Source organism: Corvus hawaiiensis, chromosome 26 (genome assembly GCF_020740725.1).
Source record: "Corvus hawaiiensis isolate bCorHaw1 chromosome 26, bCorHaw1.pri.cur, whole genome shotgun sequence".
Classification (NCBI taxonomy): Eukaryota; Metazoa; Chordata; class Aves; order Passeriformes; family Corvidae; genus Corvus; species Corvus hawaiiensis.
Window position 1 is genome coordinate 40,346,247 of NC_063238.1, and position 27,491 is coordinate 40,373,737.

Below are 27,491 nucleotides of genomic sequence, written 5' to 3' on the forward strand. Positions count from 1 at the left end.
CCTCAGTCCAATATTAATTTTATCCAAACAGCTTCATCCACCTGCCAGTTCCAAACATGCCACCAGACCCAAACTTTCTAAGGAAGTTTGCATGAGATCTGGGTGTTTCTTTCCCATGGGCACTTCAGCAATCTCTCTTTTGAAGCCTAAAAGCAGCCAAAAAAAAAAAAAAACAACTAACAGGAAGTGCTTTTGAGGGCATCTGCCCCCTCCACACTCTGCTAAACAAAGGATGTGACAAGTGGAGCCTGGAAAACAAGGGTTTGTGAGCAATAAATCAAAGCAGGCACAACCTGGGCTGTGTTACTCAAGCCAGGTGCACATAGTTCAAATGCCAATTTCCCCTTTCTTTCCCCCGACAGAGTTTTCCCTGCTCAAAAATGTCAAACTCTCATTTTTTAAGGAGGTCTGAGAAGATATTTCAGACAAGAACACTGTGCAAGAAGGGGAAAGGGTGAGAATCAAACCAGAAGACAAAAAAGAAATTAATCAAGAAGCAGAAAGCACATGGGTATCAATCAGCAGCTACAGCCTTGCCACTTCTGGGTACTGAGATCTTAATTCCCCCCTAAAAGCTTATCTGTGCCAGAAAAGCCCCCATTTATCAAGCCCTCTGCACTAATAAAGGGCTGCCATACTGTGCGATACACCTGTGCTGCCTTATTCATGTACCTGGAATCTAATTGTGCTATTGTTGTGCCAGTCTGCCAGCAGCAGAACCCAAGCCTCCCCACAGACATGCCAGGATGAGTTAATGCTGTAAAACTTTCAGCTACATGGCCACAAAAGGCACATCCCAGCTTGAGACAATCTGTGCTTCCAGAGGACCTGCAAAGTCAGCCCAGTGGTACCTGTCCCCATTGTCCCTCTCCAGGGCGCTGAGCACTCTGACTCTCTGAAGGGGAACATGGTTTGCATTGATTTTTTAAAACATATTAAGAAATTGATGTTTTGAACCAAAACCAGAACTTCTCCCCTTCAAAAAAACCCCCAAGTTCAAAATAAAGCATTTTAATAGCTTCAAAGATTTTTTTCCCAATCCTTCTCCATGATCAAAAACTCATCTAAATTGGTTTTGCCCAGAAGTTTTGATCTTGATGAATTAGCATTTTCCCTGTGACAGGCATGTAATTAAGAGGTCCCAAATCAATTCTGAGAGGTTTCTTTTCCTACAAAATATAATGTCTGCTAGCCCATGCACCTAGGGGTATATGATGTGGGAGGTGGATAATTTTACCTGATGCCAGTTAGGAATGAGAGATTTGGAATTGACATTTAAATCTGAAATAAAATAAAATGTTGCAGGCAGAAGTACAGTGTATTAGCTCGAAAGCTTCCGATGAGTCCTGAAGGACAACATTCAGCATCGTGCTCATCGTGAATGCTCTTCTCCAGCCTGAGAAGGAAAACGGTTTCAGAAAACCTTTTGTGGCCTCAGAAAGGAGATTTGCTGTATTGTATCAGATGCCTCAGCAGCAGTTCAGCAAGTGGTCTGTAGTAAAACTGATCCCCACAAGGTGTTTTTGCAGGGTGATTTCACATTTTAAAGCACATCCAACAGATTTGGGTTTTTTTAATTTTTTTTATTTACACATCCCCAATTTTATCCAAGGACCTCGAAACCTGTTGTCATGGGTTAGCAAAGCATAGTCTCGGAAGTGACGTTCTTTCCAAGGGGTGCTTACAGCTTCCTCTGTGACCTAACAGAACCTATCAGCTGGCCAGTTTGAATATGGACAGTCTTTTAAGCCGCTTAAAATTGTGACCGCCTCTGTGATCCACACTAAAGAATAGACAAACTCCCCCCTCAAGCTCTCTCTCGTTTCCGGTGCTGGGACAGGCGGCTGCAGGGCCCGTGCGGGGGCCAGTGGGCCCGGCCCAGGCCCTGCTTGGGCCAGGCCGGGCCGGGCCACGGCCATCCTGGGGCCGATGGGCCCTGTTCCACCCGCGGAACCTCCCACCCACCCCCCCAGCCCTGCTCTGTGCAGACGGGCAGCTCCCCCCTCCAGTGCGGCCAAGATTCAGCTGAAGCTGCAATGCTGTCCGGCAAAGATCATGTGACCAACGGCGATAAGTGAAATTCCAGCTGCAAGGCCTAGGTGAGATTAACCCTTTTAGTGCTGTGAAGAGCTGAAAACCTGAGGGAGAAGAAAGAGGAGATGCTTTAAGCTGAAATTCTGTTGTAAAGCTATGATGCATCAGGGCACCCGCTGTAATTTTGTGAAAGCATGGGGGGTGGAGTGTTCAACTTGGTACTTGTGAGCAAAAGCACCTGCGCTGAGATAGGCAGATGCTGAAGCAGCCGTAATTTCATGAGAAGTTTGAACAGGGAGAGATGGAAGCGATGAGGACTTTTACTCCAAATGGAAAAGGAGAAGACCTCAGTTCCTAGAGACGCTCCCAGAGATAGTCCTAAAGATGAAGATGAGGAAGACCCTTTGCTCCCAGGGAAGGAGGAGGGCCTCTGTTCTTAGAGATGAAATGCTCCCAGAGATGGGTGAAGAGAACTTTTGTTTCTGAACGGCTCAACCTTAAAATTGTACCCCAGTAATTCAAGAGTGGACCCTCGAAAGCAGTTGTGGGAAAAGCTGCAAGTCGGGGGAAGGGACTCTCACATGATGCGAGCAGAGAACCAACCCGGGCAGATGTCTCGTGATAATTCCTCCATAGCATGAGCAAGAGAGACTCCTCTTCCTAAATGGACTGAACAAGGTTATTATGGAAGTGGTAAACAGACTGAACATCTCAAGGGTTGTCTTTTTTACATTGTCAGTGGGAGAAGGGACAAAGGTGGGGGGAGGAGAAGTGTTCTGAAGGTATGGTATGACTTTTTTTTCTCTTTTCTTTTTCCTTATTTTAGCTCTATTAATAAACTTCTTTATATTCTTTTAAGTTTGGTGCCTGCTTTGCTTTCCTCCTAATTTTTATCTCACAGAAGGTAAATAGTAATGAGTATTTTGGACCAAACCACTATACCTGTCTTTCAAATTTAGGCCAAATACCAATTCTTTTCTTTCCTTTCAGACTTTTTTTACCCCCACTAAGTGATGCTCATGCAGAACATATAAAGGGAATTGCTGCATCAGGTGGGTCTGCATAGCTGGGAAGTGGGATTTCACAATCAGTTCTGCATCCTCAGTCTGCATCACCTGGCATGGGGATCCACTGGGATCCTCTTCAGCACAGCTACTTTGGGATTTGCACCTTTGTACAGTGCTTAAATGAAGATGCTCTCATTGCACCAGAGCCACACAGGTACTAAGAACCAGCCAGACTCTACTTCTTTAATGTTTTTTTTAACTCTATCCTATAGAAACACTGAATCACAAATCATTAAGGTTGGAAAAGACCTCCAGGATCATTGAGTCCAACATTTTAACCACCATGCCCACTAAACCATATCACAAAGTGCCATGTCCATTCATGTTTTTAACACTTCCAGGGATGGTGACTCCACCACTTCCCTGGGAAGCCTGTTCCAACACTTAAACATTCTTTCAGTGAAGAATTTTTTCCTAATATTCAACCTATTTTCTTAGGTAATTCTCCCCCTTTCTTCACTGGAAGAGAGGCAGATTATAATCTGTATAATTGATACCTGAAAAAGCAATTCTGTTAGCTCTTGAGCAGTTATTTCCAACATTTTATAGAGAGTATGTTGGACACTAAACAAAATAAAAGCAGGAAAGAGCAGAGACAGAGCTTGGCTAGGATATCCATATGTCTCTGCACACAAAGAGAGACCAGCCAGGAGGGCTCACAAGCACCCAGTAAAGGACAGGGCAATCAGCTTTGGTTTTACCAGGGAGGACTACAGAAAATCAACCCTGCAGAGTCATTCCCACTTGCCCATAAGGTCCAGAAGTTAGACATCTGTGCAACTACTGAGCAATCAGAGCTGTTATTTCACCCAGATCACAGCATCTGTCCCTCAAGGAAGATGGAAAAATGACTTCTCAGCTTTACTTCTTGGGGAAGTTGCCTATTTAACAAGGTTTGACTTGCAGTTATATGTTACCCATGCAGAGGGAGAGCTGGAAGAGGAGCTAATGCTATCATAGGAACTGCAATCCTAAGGAAGTTTCCAGCTGCCTTTTGCAGCTGGGACTCCTCCCCTCTTAAAGAGAGATTTGAGCCTTAAGAGAATGTGGTGAAGGCTTCTGCAAGTTTATCTGACCTGGCTTGCAGAGGTACTGACTTGGGGAGTGGATATTTTAGGTGCTGACCTGAAGAAGAAATTGTTTCTAGGTGAGGATCATGGGAGAATGAGTTTGTGCTTGCAGAAGTGTATCAGGGCACATGCTGGGCTGACACTTTCTGTGCGAAGGAAGGAACAGTGAAGTCTGCTGCAAGAAAATGACTAGACACATTAAAGCTTTTCATTAGCACTTTCTGATAAGATTATAAATATTCTGTATAATTGCCATTAGCTAGAGTGGCCAAAAGCCTGAAGTGGCAAAAGACCATAAGTTCATTATAAAGATTATGAAGAACACACATGAGAGGGGAATGCAGAAGATGGAAAAACAGAGCTGAGGAAGTTAATCCATTTCTTAGAAGAATCTTTTAATAACTCTAAAACCCACTTCACAAGTCCCAGTGTGGACCAGATGGCCCCTTGCCACCTTCTCCCCCAGGGCAATGGAAATGGGATCCATCAGCTCAGCAAATACCACCGGTGAACAAAGGCCCCACTGCCAAGATTTGCTGGCACCAGCACCATTCCCACACATCACCCCACAGCCCCTCCAGGGAGCAGGGCTGCCTTTGACACGTTTAGCCCAAGTGTCCCTGCTTGGCACCAGCACCCAGAGCTTTGTGCTTTTCCCCTCCCCATTTCCCCCTGAGTCTTTCTGAGGCCTGGGCTGCCTGAGCCATCCAGGGGGTTCCCTCGCACACTGAGCCGACCTTATTGTGCTCTGCCCCAGTGAGCACAACTAATAACCACAGTTTGCCTCCTTTAATTGAGGCTCTGAATAACTGGGAGCAAGTACCCAACCCCTCCAACAAAGGCTGAGCTCCCCTCGCTGCAGAGCACAGCTGCCACTCATGCTGGTCTGCGCTAGGATGTCACAAAAGCTGAGCTATTTTGCACGGAAAGCAACTATCACAAAACCCAGCTATGAGCAAACGGAGGCCAGCGTGAATTCCAGGAAAGTCCCCATGGCAGAGAGCACGTCCAGCCCTCCATGCCCCACGCTTGCTGAGCACCAGAAGCTTGTTGAAATTATTTTGCCCCACAACAGGTTTTTCTAAGAGGCTGCGGAAGCCCAGAGAAATGACATACATGCTGGCGATGAAAATTACCACAGAGGGTGTTTTTCAGCTCAGAATACAAAACAGATTGGCTTTTCTGGAGGCACTGGTAAGAAAAATACTAATTAGTACAAAGTATGGTGATAGGCCAACTCTCTTGCTTAGTTGGTCATTCATTAAAGTGAAATTAATCTGGATTTAGATCAATGTAAATGAGTGAGGAATGTAGCTGGGTGTTTTGTTTTGTGTACACCCATTTGCTGCTGTTGCCGATCACAAAGAAACAAAGCTAAAAGCACGGCACAGGATGCCTGAAAGTCAGCTCTATCCCTAATGACCAAGGCCTGCTGTCAATCAGATGTGTCCTGTTACAGCTGTGAGCCCCCAAAACTCATTCTGAGGATGTGAAGCCATTCAGGTGAACAGAGATAAATCTAGACAAAGCTCACAAAGAAGTAAAAGCAGGAAACAGGAAAGGCAGCTTGCCTCAAGTTCCCCATGTGGGGGGAACAGGACAGCCTTGGTTTGGTAAGCAGCGAGAAATCTTCATATATAATACAAGAAATCTGGAGAGGAACTCTTTACAGGAGCAGGTAGTGACAGGTCAAAGGGAAATTACTTCAAACTGAAAAAGAGTAGATTGAGATTAGATATGAGGATTAGGAAGAAATTCTTTATTATAAACTTGATGAGGCCCTGGCATAGGTTGCCCAGAAAACCTTTGGATGCCCCATCCCTGGAAGCTTCAAGGTCAGGTGAGATGGGGCTTTGAGCAACCTGATCTAGTCAAAGCTGTCTCTGGCCATAGCAGGAGCTTAGAACAAGATGACTTTTTTAACTTCCCCTCCAACCCAAACTATTCAGTGATTCTACGACTCTGTGATCACATTCTTTGCTTTGGCCATGAGGTCAGACCTTCATTATTTCACTGAGCTTCTCATCCTAGCAACATTTTAGATGAGATTTCCCAGGTAACTGTACCAAACCCCAAATCCACATAGAAAAAAAACCACCACAAAGAATGTAATTTGCCTAAGAAGTACTTACAAACCTAATGGCTGTGCCACTACACAAAAAATGGCAACACCATTTATGACTAGCTGAGGAAACTCCCACCCACTCCAAAATAGTGTAGTATGGACCAATGCTTCCACATTCACACATCCCGTCGGCTTTACCATGCTCAGCACTTTCATATTTCTATACAAACCAAACTCATTCTTTGGCCAGAAGGGCAGGAAGGCAGAGCCAAACTATTCTCCCTATTCCCATCCACCCAAAATTGGGATGCCACATTCCCACTGCCCATTAGGGAAAGGTTCCTGGCCTGGGACCCTGCTATTCCCTGAACCATGTCAGGTCATTGTTTAGAAAGAGCTCATTAGCACAGAGTGAACCCATCCCACTGAGTGTCCTATGGGCTGCAGTGGGACAGTGCCAGGGCCCAGGACTTTTACTGGCAGTGGTGTGGCTTCCAAGGGCCTGTGCTGACACAGGACATCCCTCTGGGTGGCATTTCTCCTGGCTGCACTGTGCGTGCACACGAAGAGTTGGGCCCTCCATCACTGCTGCTCAGCACAAGCATCCACAGAGATAGCTGGGGTATTCAAAGGGGTTCCCTCCATCCCAGAGCTCCAGTGGAGATATCCAGAACCAGCAGGGATTTGGTTGAGTTACTCAAGTACTGATTACAGAGTTGCTGGAGCGTGTCCAGAGAAGGGCAACGAAGCTGGGGAAGGGTCTGGAGCACAAGTCTGATAAAAAGCAGCTGAGGGATCTGGGGATGTTCAGCCTGGAGAAAAGTAGGCTCAAGGGGGACCTTCTCACTTTCTATAATTCCCTGAAAGGAGGTTGTAGCCAAGTGGGGGTGGGTCTTTTCTCCCAAGTAACAAGCAAGAGGACAAGAGGAAATGGCCTCAAATTGCACCAGGAATTGGATATTAGGAAAAATTTCTTCACTGAAAGGATGGTAAAGCATTGGAACAGGCTTCTGAGGGAAATGGTGGAATCATCGTCCCTTGAAGTGCACAAAAAATGTGTAGATGTGGCACTGAGGGACATGGTTTGGTGGTGGCCATGGCAGTGATGGGTTAAGAGTTGAACTCAATGATTTTAGAGGTCTTTTCTCACCTTAATGTACCAGTGGTCACTTGTAACTCTGGTAGTTTCAACTTTGCAGGATGTTGCCTTAAGCTCATAGCAGTGGCTGTCATGGCCAGAATGCCTTCCAGGTGACAGTGACTCCATCTTACAAAGGCCCACACAGGGGCATTTCTTTGGCCAGGACATGCTTTTATATGGTCTTACAGAAAGAGGGAATTTTCATATGAGATAAGAAGTAAGATGAGGAAACCCGGACTCCTTTCAAAGTTAGGCTTGATCCATTTTGGATCTGTTTTTTTCCTAGCCATCCACTAGCCATCACGTCATTAGCTTCTCGAAGAACTGACTGTCTTTATAATGATCCAAGGCCAGCTTGTCTTGAATTGTTCCCCCACTGCCTCTCTGGGAAGCAGGTGAGCTAGGGAGAGTGATATGGACCCAGTGCTCCTGCTGGGAAATTGAGAACATGCTCCCTGCAGTGATCACCACCATCAGTGTCTGACCCCTTTTCCTGGAAAGTGCTGGAGAGGTGGTGTTGTTTTCTGTGCCCATAACTGAGTCGGGATTAGTTACTGAGAAACAGCTTGGCAGCCTTCCAGGCCTCCACACAAGAAAATCACTCTATTGCCTTATGGCCAAACAAAGTTTACAGTCTGTCTCTAATCACCTCCATTGGAGCAGTTTGCCTTCTAATCAAAGGCCACATTTTCCATTTTATTTTTCTTCCCATCTTCCACCCATGCCAGGACCAAGATGCTGCAAACATTCCTATATGTGTAGACACTTAGAGATTAAAATATTCCTCCTCCAAGATCTGAAAGCTCAGTCTAATAGAGTGGTTCTGGTGGATTTTCTGCTGGAAAAAATCACAAGGAAAATATATCGGTGATCTCTCAACAAAGCTGTTTTTCCATCTCTCTGCCAGACTCACAAATTTTACTGCTACAGAAAACTATGACCAATGTCAAGGCCTCTTGCACACGACATCAGACATCTCATATTCCACAGCAATATCTGCAATATCTGCTTGTTTGGAAAAGAATCTTTCCTTTTTCAGAAGAAAATGATGTTAAAGCCAGCAGTTTGAGGCTGAGATGAACAAGACCTCATCTCTTACAGAGGCATCAGCCTGCATTTTAAAGAAGCCAGAGCACACTCTACCAGCCCCATAGATGATCTTTTTTCAGGGATTAACTATGCTCAGTTAGCAAAAATGAATCTTACATGCCCCTTAGAAGCAAATTCTAGTTTCCACTTTTGCCTTACTGAAGGGATTCAGACAATCAGTGTAACAAATTTTAACACTGATGATGTGCCCTCTATTTCCACATTTCCATACGTCTCCAAGGCAAGATAGGTACTGATGGTCATATCTCCTTTTATTTTCTTCCACAGGTGGTTTGAGAGTTTTGATCATTACCAGTGCCAGTGTTTTATGTGGCATGTATTGTCTTAGTCAGTGCAAGGTTATGTAGAAGTCCAAATAAAAGAGTAATCTAAAGGTAAGATTCAGTGTCATGTTTCTCTTGACGTCTTGCACAAATCCCAAGCAAGCCCAAGTTTCCATCACACGGTATCTGCCCAGACAAAAATAAAGCTCCACATGTGCATCCAATCTACTGTTTGCATTAACTTCTTTATACATGTACATAGGACATCAACCTGTGGGAGCGAGTCCAGAGGAAGCCACTGAGTTGATTAGAGGGATGGAACATCTCTCCTATGAGCAAAGTTGGAGAGAATTGGGATTATTCAGGAGGTAAAGAGAAGGCTTTGGGGTGACCCAATTGCAGCCTTTTTATAGCTGAGAGATGGAGAACGAATTCAAATGGAAAGACAGTAGGTTTAGATTAGATATTAGAAAAAAGTTGTTTTACTCTAAAGGTGGTGAAGCACTGGGACAGGCTGACCAGAGAGGTTTTGGATGCCCCATCCCTGTCAGAGTTCAAGGCCAGGCTGGATGGAGCTGTGAGCAACCTGATCCAGTGAAAGGTATCCTTGTCCATGGCAGGAGGTTGGAAAGAGATGATCTTTAATGTCCCTTCCAAACCATTCTATAATTCTATAATAAACTTCTAAATGTAATTTCTTTTGAGTTAATGTTGCCATGGTGTACCTTACTAGAACCACTCCCTGAGCTGGCCCATTTTAACCAAGAGGATCTACCTCCCACAGCTGGAGTTCATCACTTTGTGCTCCACCTTCATCAAAAAGAGCTGCCATAGCAGAATGAGTGAATCCAGCAGGGAAGGTTAAATGCTGCTTGACAGAATCACAGGGGAGTAAGCACTGTATTGTTTTCCTTGGTGAAACATCAACCATTTCTTCATGCTATCACCCTAGCACAGCTCCTCCTTGCCTACAAACCCAGAAGTGCAGGGAGAATCAAACTCTGCATCCAGCCTGGAATTCCAGATGAAAGTGAAATAAATAGCTCAGCGCAAGAGCAGGAAAGCACACAGACAATGTTTTCTCTTTACTGGCTTCAGCTGCTTTTTCATGGGTCCCACCAACCCTATGAAAATCATCAACATGTCAAAAAAAACCCCCAAACCATCAAAAACCCAACAAAACAACAGAAGTTACTATATAATTATAGATTCATTGCAGATATATGTCTACACTCTCCACTTTCCCATTCAAAATTATATAATTAAACATCTACTGATTCAATGAAAACTCAGTGTGTACTATTCTGAAATTAGGACACTCACCTCCCCCCATGGGAGCACAGATCCACCCAGCATGAATAGCATGTTTATCCACCCCTGTGGTTTCCATTCCCTAGATTTAATTTGTGTTAACCAAGAGAAATCCACTCAATTCCCTTTCAGTTATATATATATATGGATGTGTGTATACATCCATTATATATACATACATTAAAAAAAAAGTGGATGCTATAAAAAGAACTGGGTCCAGAAGAGAATAAAGGATATTCCAAAAAAATATCCTGTACTACAAAAGAGGCTTATTTAAAGGATGGATTGTGGGGGATGCCTGATACCATGGGAGTCGTAGAGTCCCCCATCAGTGACCATTCTTCACCAGAAATCCACAATAAGATGAGCAGCCAGCCCCTTCCACTTAGTGACTTGTTCAACACTTCATCCCCTGCTCAGTTTGAATCCATCCAGTCACAGGAAAAAAGTCACAAGCCCCTGGGACAAAGCAGATGAAGGGGAGAGGGCCCTTGGTGCCTTCAGTCCCACTGTGTTCTGCTGGCAGCAGGTTACTTGGAAGGCTATTCTATAATGAGGGGTGGTGCGGGAAAAAAAAACACAGACAAAACAACCTCTGTGACTATGAACTTATTGACATCAATTTACTTGGCGTTACTCCCTCTCACTCCACCACAGAGTTCCGGGTAGAAAACACTTTTCCTGAAAAGCTGTTCTTCTCCTGTGCATTTTGTGGTGAAGGGGAGACAATTATTGAGAAGAAAAAAGGAAAGAACAGAAGATGAAAGGGTCAGCCTCGCACAATTACAGCCTCAAGTGCTCCTGCACCATTCCTGAACTGCACCAACATAGCCTCAGCCTGGCACCACACTGGAGGTGCTTGTCAGGCAGCAGTGGGAAAGATGTGAGCAGAAACACCATCCAGAAACCTACAGAGCCAGCCCAGGTCCATCTTTAGAGCTGGGCTGTGCTGAGCGTACTAAGAAGGCATAGGACACCCCTGACCCCACCCCTGCCCCCAGCGGTAAAACCTCCACATACAGCCAGCAGTGAGGAACCATCTCCTAAGAGCTTCTACGTTTGTTTCACATACCTTCCCTGCTGGTAGGACAGGACGAGTTCTTTTAGGACTAAGAGGCTGGATCTCTACAGCCCAATGTGCATCTCGTTATACTGGAGTGCACCAAACCTCTCATGGAAAACCTTCCGAGCTCCCCACAAGGAAGGGATTTGCACCACGTGTAAGTCTGTTCAGCCAAGGTTTATTTCTGAGATCTTTTACTGCCCTGCTGTGTGAGCTTAAGAAAACCATTGGATTCATGAGAAATAACTCAGAATGTATGAAAACAGTTTTACAAAGTCGTAACAAGTCAGTCTAATAGTTTCTCAGATGTTTCATTAATTAAACATCTATTATCTTGAGCAATAGTAGTTTGTGGAAAATAATTAGCAGCGAGATATTACTGAGCATAAACACAGAGGAGTGAAACTACTCTATGCTCTAAAATAGAAATTAATGCTTTAGTTATAAGATAAACTAAAGAACCAAAAAAAAAAAAAAAAAAAAAAAAAGAAAAAAGGAAACAACCTTCTCTGGGATCTGAACAAGGAAGGAATATTCTTGACCCTGTGAGACTAAGAGATGTTTTTCAAAATTTCAGTAGCACCTAACATTTTATGGTCAAGGCATAGACCCATGGGAATCAAAGTAAAAAGCTGCGAGACTTTTCTTTATTACAGGGCCTCTAGAACAAATAAAAATATCAACCTCCAAATCCAAATTACTTATAATCAACTCAAAAATAGCTTGCAGAGATGAATGTAGTGGCAGGGTGTAGCAACCCATCCACTAATTCCATTTATTTAGAGTTCCTATGCTGTTTTCTTGTGCTGTCAGCAAGCACACAGGACAGTATTTTTAACTAAATAATAGTATGCAAAAGGATTTATGATGAAAAAAAAATCCCACCCACTGGGATAAACTCCTAATTATAGACGATAAAAATCCTTGATTCTGAGCCAGTCATACATTAAAGAGATTCCTGGGTACCATCTTACATTGCGTGAAGCCACAGTGTCTTACAGCTTGTAAAGCTGTGAGCACGTAAATACTCAGCTGGTGATAAATATATTATAAATATAATACTAGCCAAGGAAATTAACACTTCAGGATATTATCAAGGTCACTACAAAGAACAGTTTATCAAGCAGGTAAATTAGACAGGCATCTGCTTCTGTGCTTGCTAATAGAAATCAGAACAGCCAGTGTAAATGATGTTGAATTTTTGAAAGATTTGCAGTTCTGCAAATGTTACACTTGTCTTTAAACAACTTTGTTAAAAATCAACAGGTATGACCCACTATTCCAGCACACAGCTCTGATAGCTTGGAGGAATAGTTAGCAGATACTTCCCTGAATAAACTAACAGAGTAAATTTTCCAGTACATTTTGCTTTATTTCGTGAGTATTATACACTCACAATTCAACTAATACTCATATCCTATTCATTACAAGGATAATGATGATTTCCTTCTATTTTTATAGAACTTTGTTACCCTTTTCATTAGAGCCATGAGCTTTAATAGAGCCACAGGTGTAGAAGTGGGGTTATTTGTCTGGAATGGGAGTGATGATTGCAGGTTGTCAATAAGATCATCTAGGGATTATGGCCAGCATCTGCCCTGTAGCAAAACTCTTGGCTCTGGACACGCCCAAAATATATAGGGAAATATGATGTCGGGAATTGGAAAAAATGGATATCCAGTTTCCTAGTCAAGACACCTAAGTGACCTTTCCAAAGTGCCTGATCTGTGCAGTGTGCTGCACCAGAGAGCATTGAGACTGAGTTTCAGGAGTCTGTGACTCAAAAGCTGGTCTGGATCATTTCAGTCCCCTGGGGATTGTTAGTCCTGAGCACATCCCCTCTCTACCATGTGCCTTCTTATATGTGTTATGTTTATATACGAGTCAAAATATCCGAGACAAGCCATGCTGTATTCTATCAGACAAGCCCTGCTCAGCAATAACAAAACTATCTCTACATTGTCAACACTCTATTCAGCAGAAATCTATCTCCATACCAGCCACTGTGAAAAAAATTAACTCCATCTCAGCCAAAACCAGCACACTACTGCAGAGGGGCCATTCACATGGACACTTCTGCAAATGGCACCCAGAGTGAATTCAATAAAAATTTGAATTATAGAATCATAGAATGGTTTGGTTTGGAAGGGACCTAAAGGATCATTCAGTTCCAAACTTGCCACAGGCAGGGATACCTTCTGCTAGACCAGGGTGCTCAAAGTCCTGTTCCACTGGAACCTGCTCCAGTGCCTTACCACCCTAAAAGAGTTTCTTCCTACTATTTAATCTAAATTTAATCTCTTCCAGTTTAAAGCCATTTCCATTTTTTCTACCAGATAATAATCAGATAAGAAAGACTGTTTAATTACCTTAACCCATGCTCAGAACTCCACTGGCTCAAAGTCATTTACCAGCTTTCCAATCCCATCCATAGCAGGATGAATTTATCCCAGCAGTTCTTCCACTGGGTTTGTTCACCAGGTCCTCCAAGTGAATTTTTATAAAGCTTGTCTCTATGAGAAGACAACCAGGATACACCAGCAACATGGTTTTGGTTAACATTCGAGCTGGTCTGAGCTGGCATCCTTCCCATTTTGGTTCCAATAAAGTACAGCTTGGTTTGGGGTCTGACTTTGTTACAGTGAGAACTGGAAGGATCATTAAGCAAGAGTGGATTCACGCTTCAATTAACAACAACAACAAAAAAAGCTATTAGCAGCAAAGGTATCTTTAAATAATAGTAATGTAAAAAGCTATCTCTGTTACTCTTAATTGTATTGCAACCATTAGTTGTTTCTTAAAGCATTATCTCCTTGCTATAAATGAGTCAACAGACTGCAGCAGGTAATATCACAACACAACTCACTTCAAGGACAAATTTATCACAAGATTTAGGAACAAGCCAAGGATAAGGGAGAGGGAACCATTCTTCTCACAGGAGTAGTCCCTTAGGGATTAAATAAATTTGGCAGCGCAATCTTTTACCCTAAGCATATGGCAATACTTGATAACAGCTCTCTAAACTGACATTGTCTCCTTCGACTGCACAAATCCTGCAGCATCAGGGAGCTGGGTGAGAAATGCAGCATGTCCACCTCAGCTTGCAACAACACTGGCCTGAGTATCCATCAGTAATATGAATTTCAGCAGACTGATGTACTGGCAAAGGAAGCAAATATTATTGTATTCCCAGAATGCAGCAGGGAAAGGTTCAGCTCTTTTGCTTTTGGTTGTCAAAGTGAAGAATCCAATGAGAAAGTTATATAAGCACTCTCAAAAGTGAATGAAAAGAGAGAGACACAGAGGTTGAATCATGTCACCTGTCTCGAACAGTTGTCCTCAAAAAGGATGAAACATTCTCTTGAGATGTGTACTCCTTTCCACTGACTATCAAAATACCACAGACAAATAACTTCCAGGCTACTGTAGTTAGATGATATGAATCCCACCAAAGATACTTGAATATAAAGATTCAAGTTTTCAAAAATTTTTAATTCTCTTTATGCTTCTCAGTTCTGATCCAACATCAGTCTTTGATCTAAGCTATTAAGAGTCATTTGCCACAAAGCTTTAGAACTAGTGACTAAAATTCTGCTGCACCATTACACCTGTCATATTAGTATTGCAGCTTCTCACAAAGATGCTGCATCTTCAGTGCCAAAAAATAGCGGTTTGTTTAGTAGATATAGAACTAATATATAGATAGAACTAATATATGCTCTCCATCTTGCTGTAAAACCCTGGAGGAACAAAGCACAGTGATTCCTATGGCAGTGTAGCTAAATGAAGCCCTGCCCACAAGTTGTGGATTCGGTTGATTCTGTGTAGTTACTTTGCAGTAAAAATGTCCTGTATTTCATCCTCTCTAGAGCTTTAACATACCTTTATCTACCTCACTGCAAAAAAGACTGAAGCTTCAGGCTGAAAGGACACAGGTTTATTTTTCAGAGTTTATATACATAGAAATAAATATCTTATATACATTCACACATGTATATGTATTTTATATATAAATTACTTAGTGTCCTAGAGTACAGATGAAGTTATAGCTAAACTGACACTGAATGTTGACTATTAATCCATAAGGAAATTAATGGAGTTTAGGAATGTGATATCCCATGACCCTGCTGTTCAACAGACAAGGACAGCATGTGACAAAAATCACCTTATCCAATTGAGCTACCTTTCCTGAAAGATACCTTCCTTACTTCTGGCCAGGATTAGCAGCAGTACTCACAGTTCCCAAAATATACAGCATGCCAAAAAGCATTTTATGCAGAACTTAGAACTATTCTCCACCATTTTAAAATACATTAATACAGCAGAGCTTGAAACAATTTCTTAATTGCATTTTAAAGACCTTAATTAGTACTTTACCAAAAAGCAGTTCTCCAAGGTGTCAGAGTACTCCCACTGCTTTTGTTTCACATCATAAACAACCTTACTGATTTGAAAAGGATTTTGGTGTTTGTGTGTAACTTGTAGGAAACTTGATGGGATTGAATCACTAACCCTACAATTTACTAACAAAAATAGCCCACCAGTTAAACCACACTGCAGCTCTACCACTGAAGAAAAAATATTCTTAACAGACTGGTACATTACAATTCAATTTTGTTTGTTGGCTTGGTTGATTTAAAGAAAAAAAGTTGAAATTCACTGGCGTTTACAAACATCCACAGAAGAAAGGATGCACCACTTCACATTACCAAGGGATGAGAAAGGAAATCATTGTGTCATTTCAGTTTGAACTCCAGTAATAGCATGAATATCTCTGTTGCAGACACCACACAAGGTTTACAGGTATCACAGATCTGTTCAACCAGTTGCCCCATCCCTGGAAGTGTTCAAGGCCAGGTTGGATGGAGTTCAGAGCAACCTGGGATAGTTGAAGATGTCCCTGTCCATGACAAGGGAGTTGGACTGAGATGATCTTTAAGGTCCCTTCCAAACCAGGACATTCTATGATTTTATGATCTACTTACAGCTTCAAAATAAGCCCTTCAAACTTAAATGCCCAGCTTTGCTTTGGTCCTGATCACAGAAATAAACAACACTGCTGTTCTAACAAAGCTGTTCTAAAGACAGCTCAGCTAAAGACAGAACTGGAAGCAATGGTTTCATTCCCGATCTTAAAAATAGGTGTTTCTGCCCATTTTGTTCCAGGTGTTAATGTGACAGCTTATCTAGATCCAAACACAGTTTGGGTCTTATAGTTCAGTTCTGCCTGTGAAATTGTTTCCAAAATCAGTTTAATTATTAGGGGATGCAAAGACCTTGATTCAATACCGCGAAAGGTCACAAATTTTCTGGTTAATCTATTTGATGAGAAAGCTGAGTTTTTGTGCCAAACTTTTTCCCAAGTATCACAGGCAGCCCATGACCAGCAATCACTGCATCTTTCCATGAAATCCAGGACCTGCCATGGTACCTCCAAGCTCCCTCATTAGGTTGAATCATAGGATCTGCAGCTCTCATTACAGTTACTCCTCACAAGAATTTGAGGCTGGAATTTATGGAGCCAGGAGCAAAAAAAAAAACAACACCAGCCCTGAGAGACCAAGCTCACCATTGCTATAGTGGGCTTATAGAAATATTCATTTTATAAGAAGCTGGGGGTTTCAGGAAACCCACTGTGTTTCAGAAGTATAATGTGTTATGATGGAACCTTTAATACATTTCATGGGTTTTGCATGCTCTGACATGAATTCAACCCTGTTCTATCATTTTCAGTAAATTCTACCAGCTCCATCAGGAGAACTGGGACTAAATCTCCATAGCACCTCCCCAGACTTTGCCCATCCTAAATAGAACTACATCCCCAAATCGAGGGAGAGCAGAGGAAATCTTTAATTTGCAGGTACACCTAACCACAGCAGGCAATGGTCTATTCCATTAATAGATTGTGCTGGAAGTTACCATTAGATTTTGATGTGAATAGTCGCATAAAGCATACAAATTATCAACAGGGCAGGCTTACAACACTAAGACTTTAAGTAAGTGGTGTCCTTTCAGTTTGAGGTCAGTTTAGGGGTTGTTAATGAAGGAGGAAGAAAGGCCTGACTGTACAAATCTGCTGAAATATAAAGTATTTTAGATTCGTGAAGTCTACATGCCAAGGATTTTCTCCTCATAGCTTTGTTTTTCTTGGACAGAAAAGCCTGTAACTAAACCTAAAGCCTCAGAGGTTTTTAAGTGCCTTGCCCTAGTCTCCTGCTGAGCATCTGGCCATCTTCAGAGGTTATTCTTTCTACTGAACATTCCTCAGCAGTTCATCAGACAGCAAACACCAAGAAAGACAGTGCTGCCCCAAGGATGAGTTGTCTCTTTTACCCCATCATTTGGACTCCACTGGAGCAGACAGAAAGCCTCCTTCTGATTGCAGCTGGAGAAATATTGGGTTCCACAGATCAATTTTGAACAGGCTGAGCATCCACAGATCCTGCAAAATCAATGAGGGCTGCAGATATTGCTGGAAAACAAGCTACTTCCAGCACATAAGAATATGTTCCAGCTTTTTGCCTGCTCCTTTTTCTGTATTTCTCCTTGACTTCTACATTATTTAGAAATGGCTTCCATAGTCACCACATTTCCCCCTTTTTTTTTTCTCCAAGCAGCTCATTACTGTTTCATAAGATGCCATTTCTCCTGGCTCTGAGACTCATGCTTTCCCGGACTGTCTCAGTATTTCTTTCTAAATCTGGGACTTACTTTTATCTGAGTCTTTGCCTTTACTATTAGTTTTACTGTACATCAAACATTGTTTAGAGAGCTTTCTTGTCTGAAATGAAAAAAAACCTATTACAATCTTGGGGAGATGTTATCAACCAGCCCGATTTTGTGATTTCAGACAAGATGTTGGCAGTCCAGAGATTCACTGCTTTACATAAAATGACTGCCTGTGGCTTATGATGCTACTATTTGTCTGTAACTGCTAAAGAAAGAAGCTAGAGGTAAGAAAGGCAAGTGCAAAAGGTTTAATTGATCTCATTTTATTATATTCCTATCTTCAGAGTCCCATATTAATATTCCCAGTGGTATGTATGAAATTGCAGGATTGGAACAGACTCCTTTTCTCACAAACTGCATCAAAGAAAAGAAGTAAAACCATTTTCTGTCACAGACTTATTTCTAAAACTCTGGTTTTTGGATGACTTCTGGATTCATATCTTTTCCCCCTCACCAAAGAAGAAATCAGGCCACAGATGCTGAAATATCCTCATCACCTGAGGGCAATGTCTAAGACATTGCTTTTTCCAACGTACAAGGGAAGGAAAATAAATCAATAAATCACTTTCTGACACTCTAACAGAGCTAACATCCATTCTGGAGGAGAGAAGCTACCCGGGTGCACAGAAATATCAAAGTGCTGCCTGGAGGCACTGACAGTCTGTGTCTAAGTGAAGGTGGTGGCAAGCTTGCTTATCCCTCCTACCAACAACTCCCAGCAAGATGCTCCCAGCCAGACACAGTGTGTCTGAGGAGGGAGAACTCTGCCATCCCTCCCTGAACAAACAGGAGCTAAGGCTGTAGTAAAACAGCAACAATTACGTGTACTGGAAGGCCTGTTTAAGGAAAATGGAACAGGATCCTGAAGAGATCCATCTGCAGAGGGATATTTTTGTTAAGCAAGCTGTTTATTCAAGGCAAGCAAGTTGTGCTGAAGCCTAGAAGTGGAGTTTGAATGGGAAAAAACCTGCCTAGCAATCCACTTTATGCACACTTCAACCAGAGAACAGCAGAGCACAGGCTTGGGTTTGCATTGGGAGCACATGAAGGATGTTCCTCAGTTTTCTGAAGTCCTTAACTAATGTTCATTAAGCTGATATGAGCTAGCACTGCACCAAAGGACACAATCCAGGTCTTCTGCTCCTAGTTAGCTGTTCTCATCTTGTGCCAGTCCCTCCCCTGGGACAGCATGGTGAACTAAATCTGAGTAAAAACTAATCTGGGAAAGAAAACAAAAATATTCCTTGGCTCTCTGCTGTAGTTCATGGTGGGGCCACACAAACGCATGTGCTGGCAGATGGGAGAAGGAAGTTAAGAAGAATAAGATTTTCTTTTTTAGAAGTGGGGCTGGTCATAAAACAGCACTGTTGCAAATCTCAGAATAAACCTATTCATTTCAGAGTACCAAGCAAAAGAGGAATTTATTGAAAATCCTATAATTGTTTATGTTGGAAAAGACCTATAAGAATATTGAGTCCAACCATTAACCCAGCACTGCCAGGTCCACCAATAAACCATGTCCCAAAGTGTCACACCTACACATCTTTTAAATACCTCCAGGGATGGTGATTCCACCACTTCCCTGGGCAGCCTCTTCCACTGCTTGACAATCCTTTCAGTGAAGAAATTTTTTCTTAATATCCAATCTAAACTTCCCCTGGTGAAACCTGAGGCCATTTCCTCTTGTCCTGTTGCTTTTTACCTGGGAGAAGAGACCAATCCCCACGTGGCTACACCCTCCTCTCAGGGAGTTGTAGAGAGTTACAAGATTCCTCCTCAGCCTTCTTTTCTCCAGGCTTAACACTCCCAGCTCCCTCAGCCACTACTCAAACGACTTGTGCTCAAGATCCTTCACCAGCTTTGATGCCCTTCTTTGGACATGCAACATTTAAATGATGTGGAGATTACGCAGTGCCAGAACTGTAGTTATGATCTGGGAAAACAGTCACTTCTGCACAATCTGTGGAGGAACTGAAGGGCAACCAGCAGCCACAGCTCATTCCCAAAGTTCAAGGCTGCCTGCCAGAAGCCAGCTCTGGAACCATTTCTCTCTAAGCTGGTGATGATTGGTCCAAGTGGAAAATTAGATCTGAAAGTTTCAGACATTTTATTTGAAAATAAAACATTCTGTAAAAGAATATGTGAATATCTCTGCTGTGCTTCCTGGAGCCAATAGACAGTTCTCCAACTAAATTGCAGAAGACCACCACTAAATAAATATTTTGTCGCCTCACATCCATGGAAAGTCATTTTTTTTCTTTAGTTTCAAGAAAAGGAGAAATCAGTTGGAAATTCTGTCACAGACCTTTTATGCCTTCACAGGACACTGCAGTTAGCCAGCAAATACGGTGATGAAAGGATAAGTGATCCTGTCATCTGTAACATGAGTGACTGCTACAAGTTGGAGATGTTACAGAGTTTGGGAAAGGCACCACTGCAGCTGTGGGAGTAGAGCATCAAGAAGCAGCAGGACATATCAGCAGGTCACTGCCCAGCTGCAGCTTTTTAAAAAGCAGCAGTTGTCTGCTGAGCTTTTAGCAGACTTCCCAAGCCATATGAAAGTCACTAGATTTTCAAGTGATGGTCAAATTCTTAGTACCTGCACCTAATCTGGACATCTTCTTAAGCGGCAAAATTTGGAACATACCCTTAGGTGTTGATATGTTCCAATATTTCAGTATTTTTGTGAGATTTGACTGTACTGATAAGTCTCTTAGGAGGTGTCAGTCAAGATATGGCAATTCAGATGCCTACCCTTTGTCATGGTCTCTGTGCATGAGGTATTTTTAACACTGAAGGCCAAGAAGAAACAGCTTGCTGTTTTTCTGTGATTATATCATGAACCTGGGCAAAGGCAACCTCAAAAAAAAAAGACATTTCTGAAGCTTTCAGACTATTCTTTTGACAGGCCTTCAAGGTGTTGCCTTGAAGGCTGGAAGCCCTTCATCATCAGTAACAGAACAGTGGTAGCGTATGTCTTGTTTTATGCACTTCATACACTACCCAAAGTCAACAAAGACGTGTAAAAATAGAAATATAAATGTTGTGAATCATCTGGACATGTGACTGCTTTTGATACCACAGGCCTCACTAAATCAACTGAAATCAATGACAAACCGTCAGTATCAAGCCATTTTTTAAACAATTCAGCCTCATCTCCTTCTGTTTGCAAAGCATTTGAGATTCATGTGATGATGGTCCTTTGGTCTAGTGTATTTTTAAATATTCCATATCTGCCTGTTGTTATCCCTGCAACATATAAGCAGGAACTGTATTTAGGAAGCATGTAGTATCTTTGGAATTTTTAGCAGAATATATCTCTCCTGCTTTCCTGTGAAAGCATCACCCATTCTTGCCTGCCAACTATAGTCCAGAATGTAATGGAGATGTGTGACAAAAATATCTCCCCCTGCCGTGATGTCCTGCTGAGCAGACATGTTATTTTTCGATTATGCTATGCTTACTGCCACAAGAGCAAATGAAAGCTAAAATGCTATTAATGCACTCAATGAGTCTTACCAATGTTCTTAGCAATAAATTCAGTCAAATATAGCAAGATGGAATGACAGAGTCTAGGCCAGATGTCCAGGGAGACCTGAGACAAGCGATTCTGAACAGCTGCTGGCATAAAATCCAGCATTTGCAACACTTCACGACCCTTCCCATTTCAGTGGCAGTACCAGGACTGGAGGACTCGTCAGTGGTCAGTACAAAAAAAAACTTCCTCCCATTTCCGCCCTTTGATTGATGTGTCTCCCTGGAGCTCACAAGGGATTATGTCTATTAAAACCCCAGCTTGGCTGTGGCAATATACGCTTTTGTCTGTCTCAGAATGTGCACAAAACAAACAGCAGCTTGGCATGTGCCCTGGTCACGTTTTCCACCCACCCTGTGGTTTGTATGTTCATGTTTTTGTGCAGTGCTGTCATTAAAACCACTGAGAGCTAACTGCAACAGCTGTTAAAGGTTGACCTTCTAAATATGTAGAAGGTCCAGCCATCACTCCTTTCCTGTTCCTACTGTATTAACAGAATTTAAAAGTGGTACATGCACAAGAAATCTCTTGGTCCTGTTCTCCACCTCAATTCTCTCACCCTCCCAAACAGTTCTACCTCACACATGCAGGTAACAAAAAATTAACTGATCTCTACCATAGTATTTCTGCTGGAGGTGCTCTCACTACCTCATCCTCTGCTTCAGCAAGATTTTCATGATTTTTTGGACCTGATCTAAACATCATGCCTTGCAAAAGCTTTCTGCATGCAAAGCAGTAAATTAAGTAAGTATGATAACACTGATTCTTGCCAAAGAGCACTTTCCCTGTTTTAAATGTAGGAAGAAAAAATTTAGGGAAGACTTTGGGATAGTGTATTTAAGGGGGAAAAGTTTCTATGCAGGAGAAATTGCAGTCAGAGGTGAGAATATGTGAGCGAAATAGCCGAGCAGACACAGAGGTCAGTGGACTCATCAGATTCAGGATGAAGGATGCTCCCAGTGGTCCTTTGTAATCAAATGAGAAGTGTTATGCTGGCACGTGTGGACACAGGATGGGCTCAGAAAGCCACAGACAGATGGTATTATACTCTGACAGGCAGGTAAAGGATTTTTTGAGTAGGCAACAAATGATGACCCAGGTACAAAGTAGAGAAAACACTTGCTTTGGAAAAGGAAAGCAATAGAATTGCAAAGGAAAATCACATTTTTGGAGTTCAGCAGCTGCAGCAGGAAGTTGTTTGAGTTGGCCAAGTATGCCAACCAGAAGGCTTTACCCTTCTCTATTACAGCCCAGTTGTGTGTAGGATTACATAAGATTTTCACAGAAAAAACCCAAGCTCCTTCAGTTTGCGTATCTTACAGTCATTATCCCCCATGACTTCCATTTGTATGGGGATAACACCACCCATTAACCATTTATGTTTAGGCTAAAAAAGCAGTCACATCTTGACATTGCTGGGCAATGTCAACTAGACTCTGCCTGCTCGTGCTTGTCATTCTTTAAGGACCCTACATAAGCCCAGAGCTTTTTTCTTACAAACGGAGTTCACAAAATGCAATAACAGGTCTTCACAACATCATCTACGAGGCCTGTTCACAGTAACCACAACACACTGCAGCAAAACCAGGCAGGTTTCATGTAGTCACTAAGAACAGGAGTGATTTATCTGTGGTGGAAGGAGAACAGGCTGTGTGACTGCTGTTCCTGTTAAAGTGCTGGGAGATACCAGCCACAATGCCATTCCCATTCTCTTCACCAAGGAGCTGGAAAATCAAGGTCATTTATTCAGTGCAAATCCTCCACACTTTTCTCCATTAAAAGTCATTCAAGACATCACCAATGCTTGTGCTGTTGGTGGCCAGAGCACTACAGAACACCAGTTGTCAGTAGAGTTGAGATGCTGAAAGGCAGAAAAGCACTAACATCCCTTTGCTTCCTTAAGGATCCTTCCCAGCAGCATCCAGAGCATTCTTTTCACAGTACAATGCCAGCAAATAAGGTGGGGGTAAAGATCGTACACAAAATAACCCAAAATCTATGTATAAATAAGATGTCACTATTCATATTCAGTAGTCCAAATTATTATAAAGTAATTAACTATATCAGAACGAAAAGGGAATTCATCTTTTGCTCTGGAAGATGACCTATAGTTAATACTGACTTGGGAGAAAAACCCATCACGTCTCTTGTAGTAAAATGATAGAATCATAACAACAGAGAATAGTTTGGGCTGGAAGGGACCTTAAAGATCACCCAGTTCCAAATCCCTGCCATAATCAGGTACAACTTCCACTAGATCAGGTTGCTCAAAGCTCCACCCAACCCGGCCTTGAACAGTGATCTCTTACAGAGTGGAACTGAGTGGAAGACATGAAAATAAAGAAGTATAAGCATGAAAGAAAACAATCACAGCTTTTCATACCTATATGCTAACTGAACCTATTTTAATTCTGCAGAATGGGGCGTTCTACTTACTCTCACAGAGACGCCTCCTCAGCTTCCCCCGAATTTTATCAATGGCGTTGTAATCAGAAACATGAAACACGTGAGCAGACTTGGGCTCTGAAGCAATCTCATCGAGTTCCTCTTTTAAGGCTTCTCCAACACCCACAGCAAAAATCCTAATCCCAGCCTGATGGGCTGCAGTGGCTGGATCCAAGACAAAATCCTGGCTCCTTCCATCAGTCAAAAGGATAGCCACCTTTTTAACAGTTCGATCACTAAGTCTCCCACCAGCTTCTTTGGAAAAACTGTAGGTGGTGATGTACCTGAGAGCATCGCCAGTGTTCGTGTTACCCCCATAATACTGAATCTTTCGTGCAGCCTCTTTGATTTCCTCACGGGTTTTGTACTTTCCCAGGTCGAACTCTGTGGTTGGACGATCGCTGTATCGCACCACACCTACACGGGTTTTGTCTGGCCCAATCTCAAAAGTTTCCACCAAATTAGACACCCACTGACGAACTTTCTCAAAATCTTCTTTTCCAACGCTGGAGGAGGCATCCAAGAGGAAGACAAGGTCATAGTGAACGCTTTTGCAACCTGCAAAAGTGGCAGGAAACATTGTTAAGTGGCAGGAAACATACCAAATATTCCCTAGCCACAGCTCCCTTGTGAGCAATTTGGAGGAGGCAGCAAACCTTCTCCCTATCCTGCAGAGGAAAAGCAGATTCCCAGCCTTTCTTCTTGTGATTCACCTCATCTGTTTCAGGACATCTACAGACCAGCACACACTCTGCTTTGAAATGCAAACCCTTTCTGTTCCTTTGCTTCTAACTACCTCTGCTCAATCCTTCACCTACACCCCCTGCATGCACATGAAGCTCTTTTTCTCTGACTTCACTGCAATGCCTTTGCTCAGGCAATGCTCTGAAATGACCTGGACAGATCAAGAGCCCTGCCCTGACCTTGCCTATGCCAATCCTGACCCTGAGTATTGAAGCTTTCGTGTTCCCTCTTGCATTAATGTTATGATTAATTTATGCTTAGCTAGAAGTAGTTATTTTGCTCAGCATGATATGTTGATGCAGCAAGTCTATAACAAGATTATTTCAATTTTGAGGCTTTCTGCCACTGACTATTGACTAAAGCATGACTCACTGAATTTTAGGATATGTTCCTCAACAACAAAGGGCAGCTGCCTTGTAAGGGAAAAGTTCACTTATACCCACAACCATCCCTTTGCCTCCAACCATGATACTTTCAATGTGAGGCCTGTGTAATTCAAAACACAAATTTATTTTAATTGCAACTTGTTTGGTCTATCAGTCCAGACTTTCATTTGTCAGACACTTGCTAAAAAAAGTAGATCTCTCAGGAGATGTTTCTTAGCTGTTTCTGGATACATGCAAGTCAGGATGCAGTAGATCCATAAAAGTCCCACAGATGCCCAAGATTTATCAACATAATTCCCCAGCTGGACAAAATGTGCATATAAATACATATGTTTCTCTAAACCAGTATTATAGACCACAATCCCTAATAAATTTTGAGTTTTAAGACTGAAAGCTGCTCTACAAAGTCAGTTTGGTCACAGCCACCAACCATTACTTCTCCAGCAGTTCTTGTCTCATGTTGTCTCACAAAGTAAAACTGCATGTTTGAACCAGTGATAAAAAATACATATTTCCTATTGAATTCCAGCACTTGAACCTATAGGAAAGTCAAAAAGTCTTCTACCACACCCAGATTTTGAAGTAAGTTGGCTCTGGTTCTTTTGCTCATCCTAGGGTTGTGACCCGGCCCGGAATGGAAGAATTCCAGAACAGCCTACTGCACTGGGCGGTAGGGAGTGGGTAGCTCAGCTACATGGAGAGGATTTGCCTAAGGAGAAGAGTAAAGGCATTACAAAAGAGTAGGTCAGTGTTCACAGTATTGCATGATGACCATGAGAATGACTGAATGCACACTTGGAGTGTGGTAGGTGATGAGAAATGAGCATCATCACCTGCTGCTGTGTTGACTTCTGTAGCAGAGCACATCCCAGCACATTCCAGGCGCAGGGCCCATGGGAACAACCTATGCACACAGGATTGGGATCACACTGGGATCAGCCCATCCACATGGGATCTCTTTGGAAACAACCTGTTGTTGTGGTTGCCCAGCTGGCAACTAAGTACCACACAGCCCCTCACTCACTGGCCTCAGCAGGATTGGGGGGAAGAGAATTGGAAAGGTAAAAGTGGGTTGAGAGAAGAAAGTTTAATAATTGAAATAAAATACAATAAAACAAAATAAGAAGAAGAGAAAGAAGAAGTTGTAATGAAAAGCAAAATAACAAAGAGATATAAATAAAACCCAAGAACGAGGAGTGATGCAAATGAAAACCGTTGCTTGCCACTGACTGACACACAGACAGTGCCTGAGCAGGAGTCTCCAGCCAAGTGACTCCCCAGTTTTATTCCTGAGCATGGCACCTTATGGTTTGGGATACCCCTTTGGTCAGCTGGGGGCAGCTGTCCCGACTTTATCCCCTCCCAATTTCTTGTGCACCCCCAGCCTCCTGGCTGGTGTGAGGAGGAATAAAAAAGGCCTTGGCTCAGTGTGAGCTCTGCTCATCAGTAACAAAAACATCCCTGTGTCATCAACACCGTTTCCAGCACAAATCCAAAGCACAGCCCCATACCAGCTACTGTGAGGAAAATTAACTCTATCCGAGCCAAAACCTTCCTGTGGGAATGTGTTCTGTGATGGCATTTGTGAGCGAGGGAGTGCTCGTCTCTAACTCCAGAGCAATAAAAGTCTGTCTGGAAAAACTCTCTTGAAGGCAATCTGAGAAGGGAGATGATGCTTTATATAATTTTATATTTTGGCATGTAAGTTACATTAAATCTGTGTATATCAGCTGGACTCTCAAGTGTGGTTCTGCTTGATTTTTGGAGAATATAGAGGATTAACAGCAAAAGGTAAGAAAGGATTCTACACTTTCCCACCTCACCTCCTTCCTAAATTCATTATTATATTAATCTATTCTGGCTGGAAGAATGTTAATTAGGTGAGACTAACTAGAGAGCAAAACCCACAAGGTACAGAACTTCCTGTAACTTACTTTAATGACTCTCAGCAGGTGAGACAACTGCAATTTCAAAACAAACAGAACAGACAGAATGAATTCTGTCTGTGTTCAAGGGCAATGAGCCTTAAAACAAGGGGGAGTTAAGGTGATGTCTATTCAAGGCAGCATTGCATGGAAGAAAAACATGGTCTTTCAGGATCATTTTTTTTGAGGTAGTGATTCTTTGCTTACACACCTGATGGCAGTGAGATGAAATGCTGCAGAAATGCTTTTAGTAAATATTAATCTGCATTTTTAGCACTCTAATGTCCACCACTGGAAAAAATTGATTGTTTGCCAAGAATACCATAACATTACTTTTTACTGGCAGAAACAATTCAGTTCATGTTAAGGGAATATGGGAGATAACTCATAGAAAGCAAAAATTCAGGTTTGTGATTGCAGAAATGCTCTCTGGGAGCATGATTCAAGGAGTTGTGTTCATCTACTCAGACACTGAATGAACTGTTTTGCAATATTTCCTTTAAAAATAGTTCACAAACAAGCTATAAGCCCAAAATTATTTAAAGTAAGCACAGAAGGAACATATAAATGGCACCACTATATTCTGCCTGTGACAGGTCCAGA

At 42.4% G+C, this 27,491-nt stretch overlaps 1 protein-coding gene across 2 annotated transcripts in view; it reads right to left on the minus strand.

Moving 5' to 3' along the window:
- The window catches only part of COL22A1 (collagen type XXII alpha 1 chain), a 227,815-nt gene that overhangs the window by 171,639 nt on the left and 28,685 nt on the right, over window positions 1-27,491 (minus strand). For both annotated transcript variants that reach the window (XM_048287054.1, XM_048287055.1), the window contains exon 3: window positions 23,825-24,391. In XM_048287054.1, the coding sequence (XP_048143011.1) occupies window positions 23,825-24,391 (567 nt within the window). The remainder of the gene's footprint in view (window positions 1-23,824; window positions 24,392-27,491) is intronic.